The sequence below is a fragment of the Brienomyrus brachyistius genome, chromosome 17 (genome assembly GCF_023856365.1).
Source record: "Brienomyrus brachyistius isolate T26 chromosome 17, BBRACH_0.4, whole genome shotgun sequence".
Lineage (NCBI taxonomy): Eukaryota > Metazoa > Chordata > Actinopteri > Osteoglossiformes > Mormyridae > Brienomyrus > Brienomyrus brachyistius.
In genome coordinates, this window is record NC_064549.1 from 7355008 (window position 1) to 7382554 (window position 27547).

Here is a 27547-nt window from a genome sequence, read left to right on the forward strand (position 1 = left end):
CTAAAAAGACCACAAGAAGACTATTATTTTTCTCATACTGTACATCTCTATTTACTTACTCTATTGCCTATAACTACAGCTTGCCTGACTGGTTAGCTTGCCCTACACATTCTGCCCCTGACTTGCTGTCTGCAGGCAGATACTTACAAGTAAGCAGCCAATAAGAGGGCACAGCGGAAAATAAATATTTTAATAAAGCATTATTTATTTATTGATAGTGTTCCAAGTTATCTTGCTAATGTGACATTCATGGCTTACTATACATAGCTGGTGATAAATTAGGTTATACAACAAGGAAAACTCGGCAACAAGAGTCCTATGGAAAATTAAACTGAAGACTAAAAACATGAAGACTACTTGAAACAAAACAGATTTCAGCGGTGATGGTTCCTAGCTTCAGTGTAGACTGCCCGGTGTAGACAGCCTGGTGTGGACTGTGAATTGGCTCCAAAATTTTTTAAGAACATACAACCAAAACGATAATGTGGTCTACGGCGAGTTTCTCTTATGACAGATTTCTTGGAGCTGCAATGCTATGACACAGGATAAGCTTTACACTCCTACTACTATTGGATTGCTCCCATTGCGTGACTGTGTGGGTGTGTTTGTCCTGTTATGCACTGGCTATTTATCCAGGCTCTTCCCCTGACTTACAGCCTAGTGTAGGCTCCAGGTCCCCCAATGACCGTTTAGAAGACCAACAATTGGAAGATGGATGATAATAACAGTAATGAAAAAGCAATACCAATGTATTTTTCTTTTCCAGGTCGACTGCCCATCCCCAATGGCTCCTCTTACTCCTCTTCCTTTAGTTTTTGGAACCCAGATCCCCAGGTTCCTATAGATAGTGCTCCTGTGTCTCCGCCTGCATCCCTCCCAGGGGAACTGAGGGAGTGCTACTATAACACCCAGGACCAAAGCACCTGCCGTGTGCTGACTCGAAATAGCACCTACCAGGAGTGCTGCTGCACCGTGGGGGAAGGCTGGGGTCTTCACTGCCAGTATTCACCCTGTCCCAGCCCAGGCTCAGGTACTCTCCAACATATCTCTCCTATCTCCTGACCGGTTGGGTATTTTCTAGATGTGTCTATTGTGAAAATGACATTCACGACACACATTTTACATAAACATGAAACGAGTGTATTGTAACAAGGTGGGGGGGGGGGGGGGGCACTGAAGCGATGATATACTGTTTTATTGCAGTGCTTTCCGATAAATATCATAAAATATCAAAATGATTTTCACAAAATATTAGCATGGTATTAAGGTCCATCTATAGTCAGGTTACAAGTGTCTTTGTTATTCAGAAATAAGCAGAATTTTCAGTGGTATTATTTTCGTTAGTTTTATGCCTCATTCTCCTTGGCATTCAAGTAGGCTGCCAAAGTTCCCAACAAGTGTTTTATTATTATTATTATTATTCATCCATCCATTTTCCAAACCACTTATCCTACTGGGTCGCGGGGGGTCCGGAGCCTATCCCGGAAGCAATGGGCACGAGGCAGGGAACAACCCAGGATGGGGGGCCAGCCCATCGCAGGGCACACTCACACACCATTCACTCACACATGCACTCAGAAACTCCACGACGACATGGGGAGAACATGCAAGCTCCATACACATATGACCCAGGGGTAGCCTCGAACCCAGGTCCCAGAGCTGTGAGGCAACAGTGCTAACCACTGCACCACCATGCTGCCCTCATTATCAGCATTATTTTATTTTTATTTTTTTATTTTTTATGATTGCCTCATTTAGTTGAAAGACTAGTAGACACTTGAATTGGTATTCAAAATATTAGCAGAATTAAATACACATTGAGTGCTGAGGCACACAAAAATCACAAATATCATGCATCAAGCTATGACTGAGGTTGCGAAGCCATATGATCTATCTTGCACATTAGAAAAAAGGGTTTGTGGTGTTGATATGATTAGTCTGCAGGTCCAGTTGCTTGCATCAGCCATTTCTGTGCCCTGCTCTTAACAATGCTAGTAATGATAGAAATTTTTAATTTGTATATTTATTATATAATATTTTGTATATTGTAATCACCCCCTTAAAACAGGTCAAATAAAAGTGCTTTAGCTTTTACCAAATTGGAAAATTACTACAGACAAAACTTCTGTATAGAATAAAGAATTAGCTGCATTAAATATAACTTTATTGATTGATTGGTTGTTGACAAACAGGGTTCTGCTCTGCAGGAGACACTGTAATTTAATGCATGAAGTATTGTGTTGAGGGAAGATGATTGCACCATTTTTGATTAAATACACAGATGAAAATCTACCACCCTGATATAAAACAATCAATATGAATTTCAAGCATAATTTTAAAAGGCTATCCATATTATGACACCGTACAACTGTCTTCGACCTGAATTTTAACTTATCCAGTCTCTTAGGGCCTCATTGCACTTTTGAGCTATAAAATATAGTTTAATAACAATGACTTATCAGATAAATAAGGAGGAAAGCATTGTAGGTACTAAATATACATGAAACATATTGTTAAATAGCGGTAATGTGAGTAGTGTGATATGCTGGGTGACTGGGATAACGTTTTTGTTTAATTTCCATGGTCAGCTTAAATAATACTAACTCATGTAAAAGAAATGAATGGACATTTAAATGCATAAAATGTATAAAAACTAACTGTGTGATTACGGAAACTCTTACGGAATGGAATAAATTCTCTATTTGATCTTCGTTCTTCTTTGTGTCTAGTCGCATACCAAGCATTGTGTCCAAGTGGAAGAGGATATGTGACATCGGAATCTGGTGTTTACAGTTACAGAGGTAAGTTATTATGTAAAATGTCTTTGTCACCTGACATTACAGAAGACATTTAAACACAACTCACAGATGAGCAAAGCACAGAACTAAAATCTGTCTAGACACAAGAATCCTTTACCTGAATTTCTATTATTATTATTTTGTTGTTGTTATGCAAAATATTAAAAATAATTTCACATTTGTAGTGAAAATAGGCATGTATTTCTAGTACACAAACAAAAACATTCTTTTAAAATCAGAAAGTTCTAAAAATGCTTCACAGCAAACAAAAACAGTAACTCACTGAAGAATACATAGAACTAGACAATCCCTTCAATTATCATGCACACTCCCTGGTGCCATGGTTAGCCATTGACCCTTTACTGGGAAAACTACAGCAGACATTTCTAAACATAATAACTACAAGCATTAAGAGACAGAAGTGTCCATACTAAACTTTTTCGATACAGTATTTGCCAGCGGCTTGATTGGCACACTGCTTCATGTTTATAAACTTGGCAAAACATTGTGCTAAAGAAATTTTAAATTAAAATTGGTTTGATTCTTTTTTTTGTCCCAGCCAATTTCCCAGAAAGGACTTGAATGAATAAACATAACTAACCTTTGTCAATATACTGTCAAAAATATTTTCTTCGCTGACGCCTGTCAAGAGAGTTTTTCTTATTTGTCTTTTCTAGCCAAAGGACATATTATTATTCTTCCGTTTCCTCTCAGCTTTGTAACATATGCCTTGGAATTTGTGCTACAAACATTATCAATTCAAATGCAAATGCTAAGAAGATTTACTGGGCTGTAAAGCAGCATGTCATTGGTTCTGTGTATTTCAAAGTCAGATTTTCCACACTATGTAAATATAAAGAAATTTTACTCTGGTCTTGTTAGTTTCTCTTCTTGCATCCTGTGAGGCAATTTCACGGAATCAAGATCACTATTTCTATTTGCATTACTGTAAATAAAAAATATTCAAAAATAAATAATTGTAAGACGTTCTCTAGGTGGGACATTGAACAGCAAAATATAACACAGAAATGGGGAGAGAGGAGATGTGTAACAAAAGTTTGAATAAAAATTCGACAGCCATTTTGGCGCCAGCGAAAGAAAAAAAAACAAACAAAAAGATCACGGAGAGGCCTTTAAGTGGGTGCAGGGGAAAGAGACTGGTTATGAAAACCTGAGAAGAACTGTTTTATATAATGATTGGTAATAGGGCACGGCTGAATCCAGACTTAATTCCATCCCAGAACATCCATATGCACAGCTTGTGACCTTCTCCAATTCATTTTCATTTGTATTCCATCTCAGTCTACTTGCATATTGGAATGTTACTTGTAATTCAGATGCCATTGATGGTGTGATTCTATACAAAAGGTCCAAAAATGTTGCTCGGATGTATTGCTAGCTCTGAATCACCCTCTGTGAGTGCATGTGCATGTGTATGAATACCCAGCAATACTACTGGCATTGTGGCTGAAGTTTACGTTTAATAACATTTAAGACTCACGAACCACCTTTTAGCACAAACCACCTTAGCGATTTAAAGTATATTATACAACGAATGCCTAAATAACACAGGCTGCTGACACAGAAACAAGTGAATGATATTGACAATGAGATGCATTATCTAAATACAATATCTAAGACTAAGGCGTTGCATTAGAGTGTGGAAGGGAAATGAGAATTTTTTGTTGGAGGAATAGCAGGTTTTCTGCATCATTACCAAGGATCTGAAATTTCTGTTTTAAAAGGTTGTCAGGGAAGAAAGCTGATGAATGAAAAAAATGTTGAGGCAGGTTGATGAGAGGGTTTGTTGTATGTCCTAAATAAGCTTACAATGTCTAATGATAGACACAGGCAGCCCAGAGATTGTCACAGCCTAATCAAGCAGCTAATTGGACAGCGAAGTAAAGAGAGGGCATCTGGATGTCGTAGGAAAGAATTCTAGGATTCTATGTGTTGGCAGATTTTGAGTTTGTCATCAGATTCGATTTCAGATTTTAGACAATGACACAATTACATTGCCCGAGAGGGTGGTGAGAGTGTGGTAGGGATGAGAAATCTCTCTGTTTTGGACAGGTTAATTTACAGATGGTGGTGGGTAATTGAAGTGAAGACATCAACCAGTGATGCACATGGGGACCTGTGTGTCAGAGGAGAGGAATAAGGTAGAATCTCCCCGGCAGTCATAGGCTGTGTTATGTCATGTGCTTGCAGAGATAGATGATGGTAATATTTTTTTTAATGGATGGACTGGAAAATAACTAAAAGGAAACCAATACATTGTTGTAAATTTGTAATAAAACCCACTGGGAATACTGTACATCTAGTGTAAAGGTTTTTTGCATATACTGTACATATCCAGCTGGTACGTCTACATAAACGGAAAAGATTGTATATCTACTAGAGAAATGTATAGGCTATTTTAGTGTAAGCATTTTCTGTAACTACTTGTCCTTTTCTGGGCCATGGGGGGTCCAAAGCCTATTCTGGGGGTTACGGGCACAAGGCAGGGCATAATATATATTTTTCAGTATTTGAAAAATGTATGTATATATTACACTGTAGGTGATACAAATTCCTAAGACAGTAAGCCTCTATAAATTATTTGGTATGAATAGTTTGTAAAAAGTCAGGATTTTTTTTTAAATCAGAAAAGTCAAGAAATGTTTTATAAAATAAATTTATATGAAACAAAATATAAGTATCTTGTACTCTGTTACACCTTTATAGGTTTGCCACCATCTGAAAATATTCAAATGATATTCTTGTCACATACTGTTTAAATTTAGTACGGATCAAAATCTACATTAGGTCAGTCTTTGTGTAATCAACAGCCTTGCTAATAAGCAAATGCATCCATTATACACCGTTGGGCTGCTATTATGAAAATGAGCCTCTTTCTTGCATGTCTTCCAGTTGAACCCATACTTGATATATTTGTGCTTGGCAAAAAAACTACTAATCAGCTATTAGTCAACTATTAATATTAACAATTTCTTAATGGATGTGAGCACTTTCTGTGTGAGGCTGCTGTACTGTAACTCTGTTTGCTCATCCTCCTCTCAAACACCTCTAAACTGAAGTAAATTCATTTATACAGGACCGTGAGGTCTGCATCGCCAGAGGAGAAACTGTAACCAATGGAGGATTTACATACTGGTGTGGGCCTCTTAATAATTATACCAAAATCAATACTGCCTCTCCGTAAATGTTACTTGGCGCTTATTAACACTCTAACAAAATACTGCTTCAGTAAACACATATGATGTTCATCCTGTTAGTAGAGTAGTAGTAGTAATACTGATAATAATAATAAAGACGAACAGCACCTTAGCTAATTTGCTGTAAAACAGAACCGATGGCCCATGTGTTTTTGCTCCCTTCCCTGCAGATGTGGATGAGTGCAAGCTGTTTGACCCTGAGGTCTGTAAAAGGGGTTTGTGTGTGAATAACATCCCTGGATACGCGTGCTACTGCCCCACTGGCTACTACTACCATACCATACTATTGGAGTGCACAGGTCAGCAATCCACTTTATTAATGATCTGACACGATGTCATTTTAACTTCTTTATTTTTTTTTTATCTGGATTGTGAGTAGAATACCCAGATTCACTTTGCATCCGGTATCTGGATGAATGACCATCTATGTGTGCTTCTTCATAATTTTTCTCCTTCGCATTGACTTTCCTTTCATGTTATCAGACAACGATGAGTGCGAGGGAGAGGTGGCTTGCTTTGGTGGGACCTGTGTGAACACGATGGGCTCATTCTACTGCTCATGCCAGCCACCGCTGGTGCTTGACTATACTCAGAGAACCTGCGTCAACTTGACAGGCTTCACCATTGGTAAGCTCTGATCAACCTTACCACAAAAGGAGCTCATTTGTGATTGGACTCCCAAGATTACACTCATTGTTTTAATTTCAGTAACACTTTACTTGATCGGACGCAAATACTTAATTATTGCTCAGTTACTACTTCCATTTAAGAAATAATGTAAATGAATTGAATCCATTCCAGACACCCAAATGATTGCCTATTTAAACTTATCTACCTACTTAACTAATGATAAAAAGCATTAATGAATATAAAACTAATACACACATGAAAAAAGCGCACATACTAAAGCAATAGACATGAAATAAATGACAATCCCACACCCTGAAGCAAGAGCAGACACACATGCACCACCTTAAAGTCTCACTATAATTTCCTTTTAAGTTCTACAGCTACTATCCCTACGTTCCTCTTTGGTTTGAAGGGTATTACTCCTCACTTCCTTGGGGGGCATGATTACTGTATCACTAAATGAACTGTAGATAAAGCGAAAAAAAAAAATCACAATGAACACAGAAACACAGCTTTCGCACGTCGAACTCAGTTGAGAGGCACCACGACACGAACAGCGATTCATAGGCATCAGCATCCCAGTAGGTCCATTTGCCTTCATTTCAGCCCTTCAGAGACGCATCTTGATCTGTATAAGTTTTGTCTGTTTTGTATTGGTCCTGTACCGAGTTTTCGGTGAAGTTGCGGTTAAATTTTTCTCGACCGACCCGTTCAAGGTCCAGATTGGTAGAGTTGAACACGTCCCAACCCACACAAATTTTAGCAGGAAAATCAACAGACCCGTTCAATGTCTGAGTTGGTCGAATTAAGTTCCAAGGTTCTACTGTATCATATTATTGGCGCCCTGTGAAGTAAAGTGCTACTATAATTTTTATATGACACATGAATTGTTGTTTGCCTTGTTTTAAGGGTAATTTATGAAATTAATCAAAACCTTTGCAGCCACATGCACATTTAAATTTATATTGTCCTTAAATATTTTAATACATCTATCCACTCTCCAACGACTAAACCATGATGCACTGGACATGTGGCAAGGAACACTGTAGAAAATTCTAGAGCACAACGGCAAAATAGCTGACTCATTTCAAATGTACTGCATGCATATAAAGAAAATGTAAGTATCCCTCAGGAAAATATAGCCATTTTAAAAATGTTGATGTATTTTTCTAACCCAGAAAATGGGTCTCTATTGAATAAATTAAAAAATACAAATACCCATTGTTTTTTGTTAAATGTGGCGACCTTAATCCATTTAGATGCTATCAAAGGATCTTAAAAAAAAAATCAGGCATCCACAAAGCTTCCCTGGGGTCTTACTTTTTCTTCAAAAATGTACAGGAGCAATGTCTGATAGCACTGTCGATGCCCTTAGGATTTTCCACACTTAACACTGCAGACTGTGTTGACACTGCAAGACCACTGGCAATTATAGTATTACATGGGAAAACAGATTACTGCCTGCCCTTACATGCTGAACATTACAAAATAAAAATAAAATAAAAACAATGCTCAGGGCATTCACCCCCCATGCCACGAGCAAAATGAAACGTCCAGCAGCTTATAAGCTTATATTTCTAACACACTTTCAGTCATCACGAGCACTTTTGCCACAACACTACCATCCTAGACAGAAAGCGGAAATGGTCTCTCAGTGGCAGACTTTGCTACACCCCACAAACTCGCCAAACCAGAAAGCAGAACATGCTTCTCTTATCGTAAGCAGGATGAAACGCCCGCTATGGCACTTCCTCCCGCGCCGGCCCGTCTGGCGCACAGCACCCACTCAGCAGGCTCCCCTGCTTCTCATCTTCCTTTTTAAGAAGCACACAGCTCCCCACATTCATCAAGCTCACCAGCACATGGTATAAGCACAACGCCAACTCAAAAACACATCTACTATCGCAGTATAAACAATGGAATAATACTAACCCACTGCCCTGAGCGAGAGCCCAGCTGCAGTCCAAATATACATTCCTACAGGACTCCCCCATCTCTTAGTTCAGCTTATCTCCTTTATCCTCACAGCTGATTACACTTAAGCAGCCCCCGGTGTGCCCAACTGAACATCGATTAGCTCCTTAACAGAACATGCTCAGTAGACGATTGGCGCTTTTTTACTGCCACCAAGAACTGAGCCGAATCCGAGCTGTATCACGAACTGACGGTTTTCCATTGTAAATTATCTGAGCCGTACTTGCACCTACATGGCCCCGCTTACTAGCAGGACAGAAAGCGTGACCAAACCAAGCTGGTCACGTCACCGCCATCTGATTGGTTGAAACGCATAGAGATACCAGTGATCGGCGTCGATTTACGTGGATTATCTGAAGGAAAAAAGGGCATATTCTTTATAATATTCATTATTATTAATATCGCACATCGTGACGTATTGATGCATTCCCAGTAACTGATAACTTACATATTTCCAACCTCCCACTTAAAGTACTACAGAACAGCTGAACGAACGGATCTGTAATGCAAATTTACACAAGCGAATGATAATTCTGCTAGCTCTATATGCTAATATTAGACAGCAATTCTCAGATATTAGCACATAGTAAATCCTGATGTACGCCATGTGAACAGTAAATTGTCACTCTCCAAATCTAGGAACAACTTTACCAAGCTGACCTTTCTGCAGTCGAAAATCAAAGCGAGCTCCATCCAAGCAGTAACTATTTTCTCTTCACAGTACGCCTCGGTTCCTGTATGCCAGTGGAAAAGGGCCATATGCCGTTCTTGCGGCTCCCCACTAACTCCCATGCTTGAACCTGACACATGTTCTCCCTGCGGCATGGGGATGTCTTCCCACAGTTAGGTTAATCGGTGTCTCTAAATCACCCATATCGCGTGCTTGCATCTGGATGCTTGTGAGCACGCCCTATAACCAAAAAGCTTGTATCCTGTCCAAAATTTAGCTGTGTTTATGTCATGTGCTACCTGGGATAGACTGCAGGCCCCCCTTGAGACCAGGATAAGTGAGAGGTAGATAGATGGATACAATCTAGTACTGTATTAATTAACATGTCCTGCCTTGCAATGAAATCTCCTTTCTTACACGGTAAACTGTCATCTCTTGATAGATGAAAATTTGGCAATTTGCTGGGGGCAGGTGACAGAGCTGATATGCCAAAATCCCCTGCTAGACCGGCAGGTAACTTTCTCAGAGTGCTGCTGCTTGTATGGATACGCGTGGGGGCTGGATTGCGCTTTGTGCCCCAGCGAGGATTCAGGTACTCCACTCAAATATACCTATTGGAGTTAAAACATTATACTTAAACATTACAATAGGATTAAACTTTATAACTGAAACATTTGTACCAGCTTACAAAACTGAATATAAGCAGCTGAGATTTTACAAGTTACTTTGATACAGTGATACTACAAAAAGTAAACATATACTTTGAATATGTTAAGTTTGATATTCATTGTTCATAAATAAAATTTTACTTAGTTATTTTACACATATTTAACGCTCTGCATTTCTACTCTGTCTTTTCAGATGATTTTGAGGTGCTCTGTAATGCTCTAAGACCCCCAGGTATGCGCAGGGCATACAGCCCTGGTGCTGATCGTGATCTCAGCCGGGACGAAGAATACGATATGCCTTATGAATCCTACCCTGAACGCCCGGCACCAGGGTCTGACTTCACTTCCCCAGGCTACAATCCCTACATTTCTCTAAGGGGCCGTACATCTGGCTATAGAGGAAGACCTCTGGGATCTTATAGACCACAAGAGTCTCCATATGACCGACAAACTTATGCCTCACGGGGAACAGAACGGAGACCCTATTTACAAACGTCAGATGTTGTCTCGGAGCCTGTTTACGAAGCCCTACCACGTCCCCGAAGCCGAGGGAGCACGAGGAGCCTTCCTCCGCGTCGTCAAAGTGCCGGCTACCGTGACCTTGGGAACGAGGACGGGACTGTGGATGAGACTCGTCTTGTTGAGTCATGGATGCGTTTTCTGCCTGAGGAAGCACGCTCTTATCCAAGCTATCCAAGCCAGCCTTCTGGCCGGGCAATTTCTGAGCGTAAGAAACCTCTTTACTTCCCTTGATATGGATAGATTTAACAATTTAAAAATGGTCTATTTTGAGAAATTATCGAAAATGCTTATTATTGATATGTTTTTTTTGTGATATAACCAGATTATTGACTAAATTAGGTTAATTAGAATGTTGTATACAATTGTAATAAAAGGAATAAGAAGTAGTTTTGTTATCTGATTCTAACAGTGCTGCCCATTCCTTCCTAAGGACGGTATGAATCTTATCAGAGTTTCAGCAGTGATGAGTGTGGAATCGTGAATGGCTGCGAGAATGGCCGCTGCATTCGCATCTCGGAGGGATACACCTGTGACTGCTATGATGGCTACTATTTGGACATCGCTTCAATGTCTTGCATAGGTACAATCAGTTACAAATTGCATGCAGTTTCTTTCTGCAGATACCATTGTTTGTGACTTTGTCAATGAGAAGCTTAGTCTAGCCTTTCCAGGTGGATTTTTTTTTTTAAACTTGGAGGGAGGCTATTACCAAAATCACTAAAAAGTACCGTATGCTTGTCTTTTTTAGTGCCATTACTGAATGTGCAGGACTACCATTGTAGTAAATCAAGTAGTTTCTCTTTATTTATTTACATATATAACACTAATTTGTAACACAGAAACTAAGCATGCATGCACCCATCCATCCATTTTCTGTAACCACTTGCCCTAATTAGGGTCACCCATTAATATAAAAATTAGTGATGGCTAAATAAAGCTTCATGAACCAATTGCTGTATTTTCTTACACCACTAGATGGTGCTTTCTATTCAAAAAAAGGGCTCAATTCATGCCCCAAAGCAAACCGAGAATGCCATCTAGTGGGGTCGATAATACAGAAAATGGTTCATGACGCTTCATTTGGCCATAACTAATAAAATGTATTAATGTACGGATTAATATATCTTTTTTTTCTCTTTACATTTCTCTATCTACCAGACATAAACGAATGTGAGGAGACGGATGACCCTGCCACATTGTGTGTGAACGGCCAGTGTGTCAACACTGATGGCTCCTACCGTTGCATATGTGAGCGAGGATATGTCATGTACCATGAGCCAAACCTGTGCATCCCATCCAGATCTCGCCCATGAGACTTGGCTGGCTCTAATTTCTTGCTGCCAAAGTACTCTAATCTGTCAATCTGCAGATTGTCAAAGAGAATCTGACAATGCAAAAAACTGGAGGGTATCAGTCTGGAGTTAAGAAGCATCCTGAGGTGTGTGTATATATATATATATACACAAAAAAACGTATTTCCACATAATTCACAGATTATTTTTAAATATACATGCTTGAATTAATCATGATCGAAATAGATTGTTTTTTTTTCCAAATTATATGTATTTCTTCCACAACTGTGTAAATAGACAATTGGAAGCTGTTTATTAGATAGCATGTATACATTGGCCTGATGAAAGTAATTAACTTTGAGAAATGGTTGGCCGCCTTGATGATTTTTGCACTGGATTCATAAGATTTTGAAAAATAATCTTTCTGATGATTGATTCTCAGAACTAGTGTTAGCAGATGGGATAACTGTAGAGTTACTTAAGACGTCTGATTTTAATGTTATTTCTACTATTAAAGTCTACTAATAATATTTCTAATAATCCAATCATACATTTTAATGAAAACATGAAATTTTGATAGAACGATAGCATTTGACATTTTAAGGGCATTTAAAGGTATTAACGATAATACTAACACAATCAAGACTTCACAAATTTCAATTTATCTTTTGTATGCACTTAAAGTTTCAAAAAATATTTTTTTAAATATAAAAAATTATGTAATAGCTAATGACAATTTATTTAATATGTATTAAATTAATATTTGTTTTACATTTGTTTAATTGAAAAATCCATATATTTTCAGTGTTTTATCTCTTTACAGTTTGTATAGACAGAACTATATTGCATACAATTGCATTATGAAATTAAGTCCTTCTTAATTGATGTCATTTGAATCTAAAAGAAAAATTGAAACAGTATTTATATTTTTCAGTAGAATGACTGGTCTAGATTTACCACCAAAACATTTCACTGAAAAATGTGTCATAGAATGCACTGTACTTAGCTTTCTGTATGTCTTACTTGTACATGCAAAAAGAAGTTATAACTGTAATTTCACATACCCCGATTTATTTGTTTATTTTACTGTCTTTTTACCACCAATACATTTTAAGTAAATATGCAACATAATTACAATTTTATTATTCATTGTGTTAAATTCCTCTATAGTTGCATACTCACCTGTGAACACATCCTATACAATCCGCTGATAAATTGTTTTTAAATTCTGCGCTCACTGTCTAAAAGTTAAGTTAAAGTGGTATATTGTAGACAGTTGGTGCAATTGTAAAAAAAAAAAAAAAATGTTCAAATATCTCAAAAACTTGCAGTATTCAGGACCATGTGACATGAGCAGTGGGTACAGAAGAGGCACTGTATTTTGGCATAGGAACAGAAAAAAATAGGTAATAAATGAGTATTTGCCAGTATTTTGGATATAACAAACAACTGGGAATGGAGAGGATGCCTGGTACAGCTCATTTAAATGTTCCTAGAGAGAGAATCAACATCTGCGACAGTGCTAACCACTGTGCCACCATACCACCCAACTATGACTTTTATCTTCCAGCTTATTAAGGCTCCTTTAAGGTCCACATTTCATTGAGCGATTCAATCAGATGCTCAAACAAATGATCAGAAGTGTTACGGACAAGGATGGTCAGAACTAGAATATGATGCTACCCCACATCCTCTACTGCATCCAGGAAACTTCCCAAGCCTCCGCAGGGTTCACCCTGTTAATCTTCTCTTTGGAAGAGAATACAGGAGCCTGCTCAATATGGCCAAGGAGTGCTGAGAACAACGCTCTCAATACTGTAAGATGGTGGAACATGTCTGGGAGATGACAGAGGATTGAGAAGATCATACCTGATTAGATAACACATGAATCAGGCTGAATAAACCCAACAACCAACCAAACACTGGCCAGCTAAACTCTGCATTTTCTGCCCTTGTGAGTTTTCATCCTAATCTCAATTGCCTCCAGCAAGTTCCAGGCTTCCCAACAGGGGCCTTAAACCATAATAGAAAAGGTGGGCCCTATGAACAATGTCCTGAAACAGCGGATCGAGCTGGGATTCCACCTGTCAGCACTCTGCGCCGCAACTCCAGAAGAAATCCACACAGGAGTGGACTTCAGCTCCACTCATTGTTTTGCAGTACAATATGCAAGCCTGAAGGAACTACAGGACATTTTGGACACCACCACTGAACCGATCCTCCATACCCCCAACTTTCAACAGCACATGAGAACTTGGGGTGGGAGCCATCCAGTCACAGGACAAAGGTGAGACCCACCGCATAAGGAAAACACCGACTGAATAATGATAAGCCACCTTGGAGCCATCCTGTGATACTCGTATCTCTCCAGGTCGTCCTTCACACAAACCACACAAAATGCTCTATGAACACCAATTGCCGACTGTCCCATTGGTTCTTCACCCTCCAAGACTTTGATTTCACGGTACAGCACCATGCCAGGCCTGTCCATGCAGATGGTCTCTCCAGCATGCACCCCCTCCCTCCATAGAACCCCCTCACACCACACCCATCCAATCATGTGAGTCCTTCTCAGTGACCTGGAGGCCCAACGTGAAGCTTGGTGTGAGTGTTGGGGTGGGTGGGTGTGAGTGTTGGGGTGGGTGGGTGTGGGTATTTCTGCTAGGAATCTGCTGTGCACAAACAGTTTTCATTCCACACTATGCAGGCAGTCAGCAACAATAACCTCCTCACAGTAAGCACTGCTAAAGTAAAATAGCCCAGAGGATGAGCGCCTGGACGGGACCATGAGACCCAGAACCCAACACCAAAAGACCCACGGTGGCTTGCTTGGGAAAAAAATCGCAGGTCATTTACAGAATCTAATATATACACAGTATTCCTACATAAAAAGGTATCTTCTAACCTCTCTGCCAGTGTTTCACATGGGGTCTTTATATTAGTACAGACAAAATAATACACGTTTTGTATGTGACCATGCAAGACTATGTTGTCCCAGTAAAAGGTTTTGCAGCTTTTCCCATAAACAATGTTTGAAACCAACAGAAAATAGCAAAAAAAATATTTACAAATATTAAGATCATTAACATATACTTTAATTAAATTCATACTTTATTAAGACCCATGTTCTATATTAGCACCTACATCATGCATTTTTTAATGACTGGGAATGGGATGAATTGGAAGCTAAGTGGAATCACCAATAGCATAACTGACTAGTGACTTTTTTTTTTATGTAGACACAATATACTTTAAGAATAAAAACTGCAGTCGTGGACATGGCATGGCAAAGGGAAAATTGCATTGCTCCTCTGATTAGACAGGTGGCTGCCGAGAAGCTGAGATCCATGGAAAGTAGCCACCTGTCACGCTGCAGTGCCTCTGTTATAGACAGCATGAGCGCATAGCCACACAGGACGGAGCTGGCAGAATGACCGCAAGTGAAGATCATGATACACACGCACACAGCTACTCGGGCACTATTCCAGGGGCCTCAAAAGGAACTTACCCAAGGCTAGAAGGAGCTTGCTTTGCTGTGGCGGACTGTTCATATGTCTCATTGCATTGAATCGTGCAACCTCTCCCACAGACAACTTAATAAGCATAGTCTGGAAGCAACTTCCATTCCAGTTACTTTTCCCCGTGCAATGAACTACCACAGCCACTTACGAAATAAAAGCTGATCAGAACAGAACAGGATTAGTGTAATTACCGCTAATCAAGAGATAACAAATATAGAGTATACAAATTTAAAACACTGGGTATACATTAATAGTCTGTCATTTTATATCTTTAGAGTAAATTATATATAAATTTATAAAATCAATCCATCCATTTTCTGTGAATGCTTTTCCTGTTCCGGGTCTTGGGGAGTCCGGAGCCTATCCCTGAGGTTATGGGCGCAAGGCAGGAAAAAAAAAATGCTGAAAATATAAATAAAAACACCAGGCGAAAGCAATTTTTAAAACTTTACTTATTTAACTTTGTCCCTTGCGTCGAGAAAAAATGAGCAGCCCTGCTCATTAACACAAGCTAGAATGCCCACCCACAGAATCTCTATACTTAGGGGACCAACATCTCTTAAACTGCCCAGACAGCAAGTTGCGGCTACTATTTTCATAGATTCTGTACAACAGAGCCTGTTAGCTTTGCCAATCTAAGCCCTAATCTAAGAATGATACCTATTAGTGTGTTTCTTGTGTCCTTTATATTGTTCCCAGTTATATTGTGCCCAGAGTAATGATCACCCTCCATTTGAAGGAAAAGAGGAAAAAAAACAGGAAGATCCTGCTGCCACTGTAAGCAGGTCGTGATCAGGAAAGACCACCTGTTCGAGATAAACCCATGGCCCAGCAAGTGCCTCATGGCAAAGCCTTGCCACTGACAATGTTCTGTATCAATGCCCATTCTCAGTAGGTGCTACCCCAGGATACCAACCTGGGCAGGGGTGATGTCAGTGCAGAGCAGAAGTAGGAAGAGTGAAAGGAAGCAGTCAAGCCCATGGAAAGCTCTACTTACCTTCAGCCCTGAGCTCCCTGAAATAATCTCAGCACTGACTGTAATCCTGGATTAAATAAACGGTTTAGGAAAATCAATGGAATTTCACACCATTCAGATTTGTCTTTGTTTTATCTTAAAAAGAAAAAGGTTGCTATTGCAAAAAGATGGGTGCTGCTCTACAAAGTTAATTAATTGAAATATTAAAACACAGCTTTAAACACAGTTAATAAAAGACATGCCCTCTTTTTCCAGAAAAAACCAATACGCTTCCTGCCTTGCTAGGCCTACCGCTACGCGTCCGTAAAAAAAAAAACAATAAAGTTTTAAAAAACCAAATCAGTGAGGAATTTATCTATTTAGTTATGATTTCTTTAGTTATAACTACGATGTGTAATGCAAAAGAAATCAAGCTGAAAGATTTCATTGTCGTGAAATTCAAAAGGTCGAAAAAAGGTTAAAAAGACAAAATGCATAATAAGTGTTCTTACTACCAAGGACAAAGAACACTGATGTTGTCCTACGATCTTACGTTAAAACAATCTCATGATGTTGTGCAATCATAAAAATATCTCACTAGAAAAAAACACCTTTCTGCAAAAATTTACCTGATATAAAAGCTATTGAACATAAATCCAAATTACATTAATCAAAATTTACATGAGGATGATGGCCAATATACTACCAGGAACTAAAACCACGCATGTATAAAACAGTTCACACACATTGTCCGTCTATAAAATGTTTTCAGAACGTGGATCTTTACAAAATACGGGACACGTACACTGATATTCTAAATTGAAAACTGGGTCACACTCCAAAAAAGCTTAATTACAAATTCTTGCACATATGTTTACAGAGAATGAACAGCTGAAAATGGTTCATTGATGAAAGACGTGAAAGGATATGAATTGTTCAGATCAACAGATGTCCAGGAGAACACTGGTGCCAGACATTCAACGTCAGCACAACTTTTGCACCGGAATTTACAGAACTCATGCTGTCATCATGCCAGATGTCAGGGGCAAAGTACTGGAATGTGTTTTAACAGAACAGGATATCTAGTTAGAGGTATACCTTCACGACAGCAATGTATCAATCTGCAAAAGAAGCTTTAAATTCAGGACAATGCTTTGGGCCCCAAGGCTAAGGAGTTCTGGGAATGGTTCCACGAACGTGACAATAAATCCAGCTTAATGCAATGGCCTGCCCAGTGACCCGATATCAATGCAAATGAAATGGAAGCGACGACTCCGAGTTGAGGCCCAGCAGCAGTCCGCTCAAACCTACTGTAGCAGAAAGCTTTTGAAATCTGTCATTTAACTACTCTCGATAAGCCGATGACAAAAAAAAATAAAAAAATGTAAAAATAATCGTCTTAAAGATGGACAATAATTTGCAGGGAAGAAAAAAAAAAGATTTGGGGGTTTCAAGTTTTTTTTTCCAGAAGGAAGTGATGTCATTTGAAGGGGACTTTACCACAATAGACAGATGAACAAAACTGAATCCCAGGAATTGACGGTATTACATAGTTTACATAGTCCAGCATTTTTAATAACAACAACAATAAATCAATGCATGTCATTCAAGTATTCATGGAGGAGGGCATTGCTATTTCAACTCACCCCCCCTCCCCCCCAGTACTCAGAAATTATTGATTCATGGTATGTCTCCCTTCCACACATACATTTAAGCCAGCCGTGTCCCAATATAAATTTCTAACAAAAGTGTTACCCTACATGAATGCGATAACTCAGATTTACTACCGTTATTAAGAGACAGACATTACAGTTGTGCAAATGTCATTTAAAATTTAATGTCATTTAAAGGAAACTCTCATGTTAAGCCTTACAGGTTACATAGCGCTCTCATTCGTTCCTCTGCTCGTAGCATTTTGAGATTGGACAGAATCATGAACCAAACCTGGGATACTTAATGACCGATGCGTAAAAAAAAATAATTTAAACAAATTACAACACATACGGGCGCAAAACAGTCAATTAAAGACAAACAGTGGTAACAGTGGTAACAGAGGAAAAAAATGTTAACTTGTAAAATGCATTTTCATTTTGCTTAAATGAGAAAGCCTTGTTTCTACAACCAAAGGGTGAGAGAAGAGTCTTGTTTTATGAGAGGTAGTATCCTGTCTGTGATTCAAATAATTTGTTCAGTTTTGTGTTTTTGTTTTGTTTTTTGTTTCTACCTAATGAGATGAAAGGTCAGCCAGTACATGAAAATGGGCTGGGCTGCTGCAATGGCCATGGTTAGGTACATCCGTAGCTGGTTCTTGGCCCCCCGGACCAGCACTCCCTCCGCCGCAGCCTCTGACAGGATCTTCAGCCTTAGAGTACGAATCTGCAGGCAAAGTCCTGTCAGTTCCTCACGACCAACAAAATCTGCGATTGGTTAACGCAGCCTTTCCCAATCCAGTCCACGCGGACCAACAATCGGAGCAGAAATGCGGATTGTGTGGCAGAGAGCCGGGAGGAAGCAAAAATGAGGACCATCTGTGCTTCCCCCAAGGATCAAGGTGAGAAACACTGGGAAACAAAAGCATCTAACTTCCATCTTCTCAAACCATAACGGAACTTAACTACAAGATATGGAAATAGCTCTGAACAAAAACTTTCATAAAATTACTGTAGACAGAAAACGCACACGATACTTTCATCCCCATGCTTGACAATAACAGTTGTGGCTTTGTTCTAAACATACTTTTTCAATAATCAGAAAGCTAACATTAAGTTTTACCTTTGTTATATCAGACTGTAAGTCAAACCCACATAAGATGTGCCTTATATAATTAAGACAGTATGTATATATAACGTAGGCCTAAATTCCAACTTACCATGAACACAAATATGGAAATGCAGCACCAAAGCAGCATTAAGTAATAACCGATTCTGCCAAATACCAGTCCTGCCAGTACTCCGACAATCATTCTGCGGAAAGAGCATATTACGTTACTTTTTTGCCCTGATGATGGTTAAAAAAAAACTAAGTTATTTAAAATAAGTCCAAGTTATTTTATTTTAAATATACATTCCGAAAATCTGAATTCCCAACAAGAATCTTACCCCACATATTTGTAACCAGAAAAGGCGATGAGATCGATCGTAGTGAGGTCTGTGTTAACTGTGAGCAGATAAAGACTGAGCAACATGGCCAGAACCTCAATGACGAGCCAAACCAGAGCCGAACTGGCCTGCATACCCAAGATCTCTGGGGAAAACCTGCACAGGAAGAGAGTGTGTAGCTGTAAATACTACCTCCGAATTCAAATTCCATATCTGTTCATTCTCATTTGCATGCCGCCTTACTGCACCCTACTGTCTATTGCACTTTAATGTACTATTTGCATCCACTGTCTATTGCTCCTTATTCTACTATTTGAACTTGCTGGTAAGCTGCTAAACTGCACTGCATTGTACTTGTACAATGGCAATACAGTGGAATCAAATGTAATCTAATCTCTTGACGGCGGAGAGTTTAGTTTTCCTAAAATCCTTACATCTCTTAAGTAGTAAATACAGGTCAGCGCTGTTTAACTTGCTGGCAATTTACAACTGTGCACAATCATGTTATAAGATACCGGTAACATCAGAACAATGGAAACACTGGAAATGAGGACGACTTGTCAAATAATCATATGTTCATCTTCAGTGTGTCACAAGAGTTACTGAAAACATAGGATCACATACTTTTCCAACAAAGAAATCTGTTTGGATCCATTTGACCAATAAATGAATGAAAATTTAGAACAGTGTATGTCTTATTCACTTTGATAAATATCTGATTATGAATGTATGCAGAAATTCTGAAAATTCCAAGAATTCTGGCATAAACAGATTTCTAACTTATGATCACCACCATACACAATGGAGGTTATCGGTCTGGTATCATGATAATCAAAAAGCCAGAAGTACAACTCTGTGAAAACACTGGAAATGGTGAATGACTTCAAGTACTGTAATACCCAGCCTAACTGCCCCTCCAACAATCAACAATGCAACTGCGAGCAGCAGCATCACCACCTCCCTGGAATGGCAAAAGCATATGATTGCACTGCATTAGAAAGCAACAACAGCAGCTTGTATTTCCTAAGGCAGCTGAGGAAATCCAAGGCTATCTAATGCATCCTGGTACCATTCAATAAAATCGCCGTAAAAATCCATCCATCCATCCATTTTCCAAACCGCTTATCCTACTGGGTCGCGGGAGGGGGGGGGGGGGGGGTCGCCTATCCCGGAAGCAATGGGCACGAGGCAGGGAACAACCCAGGATGGGGGGCCAGCCCATAGCAGGGCACATTCACACACCATTCACTCACACATGCACACCTATGGGCAATTTAGTAGCTCCAATTAGCCTCTGCATGTTTTTGGACTGTGGGGGGAAACCGGAGTACCCGGAGGAAACCCCACGACGACACGGGGAGAACATGCAAACTCCGCACACATGTGACCCAGGCGGAGACTCGAACCCGGGTCCCAGAGGTGTGAGGTAACAGTGCTAACCACTGCACCACCATGCCACCCCGCCGTAAAAATCATCCTCCGGTTCTCCATTGCAATCCACAGCATATTGTCTGTTGTGCTAAGAAAGTTAATGCCTACAGTCCGTGAACATCTACACAATTACAGGAGATGGAGATGCGCAGCAAAGTCACCAAAGACCCCTCCCAGGTCACCATTTGTTCTAGAAACTTCTGGGAACGGTCTCCAAGAACCAGAACAGCACCTGAACAGCGTCACCCCAAGAGTTACCTAACGTCTCGTGTCACCACAATGCCAATACTACGAAAAAAATCAAGGTATATTATGAACTCTTTCTCACACTTTAATGGAACAAATCCATTATTTAGTGCCATCCATCTGTATTTATACAGATGGATCGTCTCAGTGCCAAGTACCCCAGCTCCCCTTCCCCACCCTTCCGTCTTGCAAACCTTTTTTCTTTCTTTTTGCATGCACTGAATCTTCAATATCTGACATAAACTTCAATGCACTCAGTCAATCATCCTCAATTCATATTCTATTCAACTGCTGCAATATCTATAAATTCTATGCATATGTGTGTGTTTGTGTGTGTGTGTGTGTGTGGTCTCTGTATAGTTTATTATTCTTGGGCATGTTCTAATAATAATAATGTAATGTAAATACAGTATAAAAATAATGCAATATTATTCTTACCCAAGGCTTAGCCTACCTACCTGTCTTGGGTACCAAATGCTAAACCGGCCACCAGAATGTATGTAATAAAAGCCATTGCTGTCAAAGGAATGGAAACAGGCATTAATTCAAGGGCAAAATAACCCCCAAAAAGCTGTGTTAAGGTCTGCTAATATTTATGCTGTTATGATTCTCACCTGGGATGTACAAATCTGGAGCATTGATGTCAAATCTGGGAGCTACAGGAGTATCTTGCTGGTAACTGACCTCCCAATTCTGTTGGCAACAAACAGATATCTAGTCTAAATTTAACATTCAGACAAATGTTATTTATAAGCACCTGGGAACGTCAGCAGCCATGTGAGGAAATGAACAGGGCACACTTTGGCTTAAGAGCTACAATGCCGAAAAACATCGCAGGAGTAAAATAATAAAGATCAATATCATTTTGATAAATTGCCTAAATGAATGAAAAATCAAGCAACCTGATATCGCAAATCCTAAATACCATTCCTACATGTACGAATTTCATGTCACACCATGCGAGATAGCTGCATGCCAGTATTTAAGAACCAAATCGTGCAAGCATTTTAAACTAAACAAAGAATTATTTTAATTACCATGAAACTAGCAGGTATACTATGTGATGTGCTTGGATGTGTGGAAGTTTAGCTGCCAAATGAAGAATAACGCCGATAGATTTCTACAGTGAAACCTCAGGTTCTTTTAGTTGAACGATGTAGCAGGTCCCTTAAGTTTAAGCAGTTTATTAAGACGGAATGAAGATGTTACAGAAAGATGTTTCACACAGCCGGGTCAGTGTCTGTCTGTGTCTGTCTCTGCCCCCACTGAGGGAAGCAGGGCCTTGATCTATGTTCTTCGTACAGAGTTCTGGAGCCAGAGGGTCCGATGGGCTTAGGTGTGTGTAAGTTGTATGACAGGCAAAGAACATGATGAGCGAGTAACAAGAACAGAAAGAAATATAAAAATAAGAAATGTGAAAGCTATAAATGAATGAACTAAATTAACATAATTAAATAATTACAGATTAACTAAGGAAATCCCTCAATGCCATATTTATTTAGAACATCTCGCCGAAAAGATTTCACTGTATATACCAATATAGAGAGTGGCTATAAGAAATGCATCCCCCCCTCATACGTGACACATTTCTCACATGACCGCCATGACCACACTTATCTGTAGTGTTATACTTGCACCAAAGATGGTGTTTTGTGTCAAGGGCAAAAAAAGGTACATTTCAGTTCTCTTATGTCTCCTGTGAGGGGCACCACTTTCCAAAACTCTCCCCACAGATGCCTTTCTTTTAGCCACTGACCTTGATTTGTGATGGACCCAGACTACAGTGTCACCCACCCCAGTCTGGAAGTCACTTTTTTTTTAGGGTTCTGGTGGTACCTGGGCGCCCTCTTTCCCAAAGGCTCAGCTGCAGCAATTCCGCATTTTTCCACTCAAAATGTTGCGGAAATGTTTGTCCTTTGAATCCGTTTTGCTTTGTGGGACGTGCAATGGGTTGAACATTTTGTTCATATATATATATATATATATATATATATATATATATATATATATATATATATATATATATATATATATATATATATATATATATATATATATATATATATATGAACAAATATATTTCTTGCCATTTGTGCATTTTATGAATATTTTTAGCAAATTTGATTTGAATGTCCCCATGTCTTTATATTGTTATATTGTTATATTATATTATATTGAGTTTTTTTTTGTGAATTAAATTAGCCAACTCCAGAAGCTCAAATATTCAGGCCAAATTTATGTCTGCCACATGTACCTACATGCGAGAAAATGTGCAAATAATTGTTGATATTCAGGAGATAGACACTTAGAACCTTCAATAACGATGCCAAAAAAGCCAGTCAGAACCTTCAATAACGATGCCAAAAAAAGTTCGTTAGAACCTTCAATAACGATGCCAAAAAAGCCAGTTAATTACTTTTAATGTTGAAATTGAAGTTATCAAAAGCTCTGCTGAAATATTTTGCACTAGATTCAATTCCCACAAAACTTCCTTTCCTTCAAAAACTCCCTAACAGCACATACAAGTCCTTGCCTATAAACTGATCATCATTAAGCCTCGTTCCTTACTCTTGCACAGAATACACTATAGATCAATTTTTCAGATACAAGTTTTAGCGATTAGTTCTAGACGGTACCTGGTGCATGTAAGGAAAAACCAGAAGGCCCAGCTTCTTTGCCACATAGATTGTGTCCACAGCAAAGTAGTATTTCAGCTTGGAAATAGGAATAAAGCGAGCCAACTATGGGAGAAAAGACAACACACTATAAGAATGCGACATGGCTTTCCATCCATCCATCCATCCATGCCAAAAACAACATGCGAGCAAAAATTAATAGCACAGGAATATCGTACTTTGCTTTTTTTAAAGGGACTAATGGTGAATCAGTTTTGAACTGAATGCTCAGATGAGCAGTGAAATGTATAGTATATAAAGCCTTCCATTCACACAGAAAGAAAATGTACAAAAGAATGTAGCTATCATAGGCAAATACATTTGCACCGTTCTGGGAAAAAGAAAAAAAAAAAGTTAATGCTTAAAGATTCATAAGGCAATTCAAAAACTGTGTATAGTAATTATAGTCAAGATCACATTAAAACTGAAGGTCATCCAAAACAGCTGAACCATTAAATAGGTGACAAGTTATAAACAGCTTAAAAAAGGGAAGCCTAATATAAAAGAGGGATTTGCTATAATGTGTTTTTAATGTGGTCTGTAAGCTTGGAGCTTATTTTATAGCAGTGGAATGACTCCTGTTCTCCTGTTGCAATGTCTTATTTATTTTTCCACTAGAACAACACGATATCAAAGTTCATAATGACTCCTTCACAGAATTTACAGGACTCATGCTTAAAATACCTCAGACATCCCTAATACATTTAGCTGCTTCAAACTGCTTTTTTCCCCAAAAAAAATCCTTTCTGGGTGTAGTCTCCTATCTCCAAACCTATTTCGATACTTTTGACTGCTTTAAATGTACTAATAAATGGAAGGTAGCCATCTGAGACAGGAAATGCTACAACATTAACACCCCTACCTTTCAGTTCTGCTTTTTAGTCCACGCCCTACTGTTACATTAGGCTCAAACCCTACAACTGGCTTGTAATTGTTTTCCCTTTAAACATACAAAAACAGTTACCATTGTCATGATTTACACAGAAATGTGTAATGGCTCCAATAATATACCTACTGTCTCTCTGTAAGGCAATTTATGTTGATGCCAAACACGATCGTACTAAAGGCATAACATATTAGATTATTCGGTACGCTGGAAAGTAACAGTTTTAACAGTTATGTCATTTTTGCTTCCAGCTAGTTCTGTCACTCGCTTGTGGAATGCATGCCACCTGATATGACCTGCATAAGCTAGTGATCTGAAAAAACAATAAAAGTACAAATGGAAAATATGAGAATGCTTGTGAAAGGTGTACAGGTTTGTTTCAGTGTCTCAGCCCAGCTGAGGTCCTCCACAAAGCCATGGTGTTCTTAGCTTCTAAAGCCAAGGACACATCCCATTGTTTTTTCCAGAAAACTCTCCATGCTTATACCTAACAATCCTTATGGCGTCATATGAGAAACAAACAGTCAGTCCACATTTAAGGTTATCAAGTATGGAGAACACCAAACTTAAGTGAGGGAGGAACAAAAGGTGTGAAACATGTAAAAGTAGTCTGACAACATATTGGTAAGTAAATATGATTAAAAAAAGCATGATTTCCCATGCATATATTTTAGCATAGGACAAATGTTCTGATATTATGAAGTGGAATGTTATACACTCAGTGTTGGGGAAGTTACTCACAAAAGAAATAGAGAAAGACTGAGGTGGAAAGTTCAGGTCCAGAAATTACAAATCCAGACCAACGTTTTGTTTCAACTAACCAGCTGAGTACTGAGTTCTTTATACTCAACTGGTTAGTTGAAATAAAACCTTGGTCTGGATTTGCACTTCCTGAACCTGAACTTTCCCCCGGTGTTTAATGGATTACTTTTGTAACGTCCCCAAAACTGCATACACAGAATGGACTGTTAACTGTCTAAATCACTCCATTTTCAGGTAGCTGCATAGAACATTTTAACAGATATTCTGGAAGCAGATTTGTGATAAGCAATTACACCTAATGGGCACTCTAAATTTCCACTTACGTTTTTGTCGACCATCTCCTTGCCGTGATCGGCCAGGCTGCTTCCATAGGCCATGGCAAAATTGGACACAGGTTCAGAAAGCAAGCCCTGGGCAGGGTAACCTATCCTTGACATCTCCTGGGTTCTGTGCCTAGCAGGTCCAGAACTAGTGTCATCAAAGAGCTGGTTTGGATCTGACACGTCTGGTGCTGTATTCTTCATTCTCCCTTTCGACTCTGAAATAAAAAAAGGTAGAATTCTATTCAAGAGCGTTGTTCCAAATAGAAGTGGCACTGCTGTGTATGTTTATGGTTATGGCCTTGATTATATAGGGGAAATTGTAGTTGTCAATAAATTCAAACGAGAAAAGATCACTTTCATCCCAACACCAAAATATGTCTCATCTATAAAACATATTTTCATCTATAAAGCATGTTTTTATTTACCTGACATCAATTTATATTTTTAGAAGCACAATAGCTCATCATGTTTGGACAATGAACTGCGATACAGCTAATCATGCATAATCCAGCAGATAATTTAAACAATCTTAAAACAGACTGAAACAGTAGAAAACATTTAATAATACTTCAAACTGACAGATATCGAGGCGTGACACTTGAAGACTAGCTAAAGGTACCATAACGGACCACGACACAGAACTGAACGCAAAAACAAACATGAATAAAACCACAAAACGAGAAAGTAAAGACTGCCCTCCAAGTAAAATACCATCATTCATTATACTGCGCATATGACCCAGAATGTTTTATAAATCATTTACTGCTTGGCTCGATAAAATATTAAAGTAATGAAATCGGTCAAACATACGTAACTTACGGTGTCGGAATCCAGCTGAATCACTGGTAAAATCCATTGTACTAATAATATTTTAGAGGAAAGAAAATTATTCTTCCTTATATTTCAACGTCATACAAAGACAGGAAGTCATTGATAATAAGAGGTGGCCTGTCCCTTTAAAAATAAGGGCGTCTCACTGAACCATACGGTACGTTTGTCTTCACGTGACCACACGCAAATAGGTCTGCGCTTGCGCAGGTGTGTCCGCCTTAAAACGTCAGCAGAATTTACAGAAAATGGTGCTACAAAATTGTTGTGAAATGTTCTTGCGCCACCTAGGTGAGTGGTGTCAGATTGCGCCTGGGAGAACATGGCTAGAAAGGAAGTATCCACAACGTGTGAAATTAGCACATTAGACGTGAATAAATGCTTATTTTTATATAATAATTCTCCAGTCCTCACGATATCTTCAAAATAATCCTGATGTTTTGCTGAGATGCATTCGTACAAAATATAGGATTTAAATAAAAAATACCGTCTATCCATCCATATGGCATGAGCAATAATTCCAAGTTGTCTAATCCCTCTCTGAATAATGGCTGTCCTAAAACAGAAAAAAAACATGAAAACTGTGTTTTCACAGTTTATGAGACGAATATTAGGAAACATGGTCAATTTCATGAATTGGTACACCTTACCCTGAGTGTTCAGACAGCGCTGAGGGGGCCAAGGTGTGGAAAATATGTGTCTAGCACTTCCTTATTCACATTATATCTGTAAAAGAACATTTATAGTTAATTAGTACCTGCACTGGCTCCATGCCAATGGAGTTTATATCACCTTCCAAGTGAAGAATTAATCTTGTCATGAAACAACAATCACATTCCCTTCAATATTTGTTGTTTTTTGTTATGATTTCCAAAAGCATAACACAGTCTTTCCTATGATATATATTTTTTTACTTTCACTTGTAGATATATTATATTAACAAGCACACATATCTTCATATCTGTATGTTTCACATTGCATACACAGGTATACTCATATGTAAATAACCATCACTGTAATTGGCAAATGAATGAATCAAAATTTTATGAG

The 27547-nt window shown here is 38.9% G+C and overlaps 2 protein-coding genes across 52 annotated transcripts in view; one reads left to right on the forward strand and one right to left on the reverse strand.

Moving 5' to 3' along the window:
* The window catches only part of LOC125711805 (latent-transforming growth factor beta-binding protein 4), a 68105-nt gene extending 55191 nt beyond the window's left edge, over positions 1-12914 (forward strand). For all 50 annotated transcript variants that reach the window (XM_048981170.1, XM_048981172.1, XM_048981151.1 and 47 more), the window contains 8 exons: positions 767-1030; positions 2730-2801; positions 6187-6315; positions 6500-6643; positions 9733-9882; positions 10152-10685; positions 10911-11060; positions 11639-12914. In XM_048981170.1, the coding sequence (XP_048837127.1) occupies positions 767-1030; positions 2730-2801; positions 6187-6315; positions 6500-6643; positions 9733-9882; positions 10152-10685; positions 10911-11060; positions 11639-11793 (1598 nt within the window). In that variant the 3' untranslated portion in view covers positions 11794-12914. The remainder of the gene's footprint in view (positions 1-766; positions 1031-2729; positions 2802-6186; positions 6316-6499; positions 6644-9732; positions 9883-10151; positions 10686-10910; positions 11061-11638) is intronic.
* A 5146-nt stretch (positions 12915-18060) lies between these two features.
* On the reverse strand, positions 18061-26642 carry yif1b (Yip1 interacting factor homolog B (S. cerevisiae)). Of its 2 annotated transcripts, none has more exons than XM_048981183.1 (8): positions 26489-26642; positions 25670-25884; positions 23660-23764; positions 21638-21716; positions 21482-21539; positions 19347-19502; positions 19118-19211; positions 18061-18624 (listed from the first exon to the last, which is right to left on the reverse strand). In XM_048981183.1, exons 1-8 carry the CDS (start codon positions 26523-26525, stop codon positions 18469-18471), a joined length of 900 nt encoding a protein of 299 aa, XP_048837140.1. In that variant the 5' UTR covers positions 26526-26642; the 3' UTR covers positions 18061-18468. The 2 variants fall into 2 exon arrangements, with proteins under 2 accessions (XP_048837140.1, XP_048837139.1); XM_048981182.1 differs by having other exon boundaries at positions 26480-26639.
* Between the last annotated feature and the right edge of the window lie 905 nt (positions 26643-27547).

Excerpts from the sequence above, each read along its gene's own strand:
- yif1b (XM_048981182.1), bottom strand. The coding sequence starts at position 26,525 with ATGGATTTTACCAGTGATTCAGCTGGATTCCGACACCGTAAGTTAC. Across the intron at positions 23,765-25,669 it reads AGGAGATGGTCGACAAAAAC|TTGGCTCGCTTTATTCCTAT; the intron begins GTAAGTGGAAAT and ends TTTCTCCCATAG. Across the intron at positions 19,212-19,346 it reads TCTGGTTACAAATATGTGGG|AATGATTGTCGGAGTACTGG; the intron begins GTAAGATTCTTG and ends CTCTTTCCGCAG.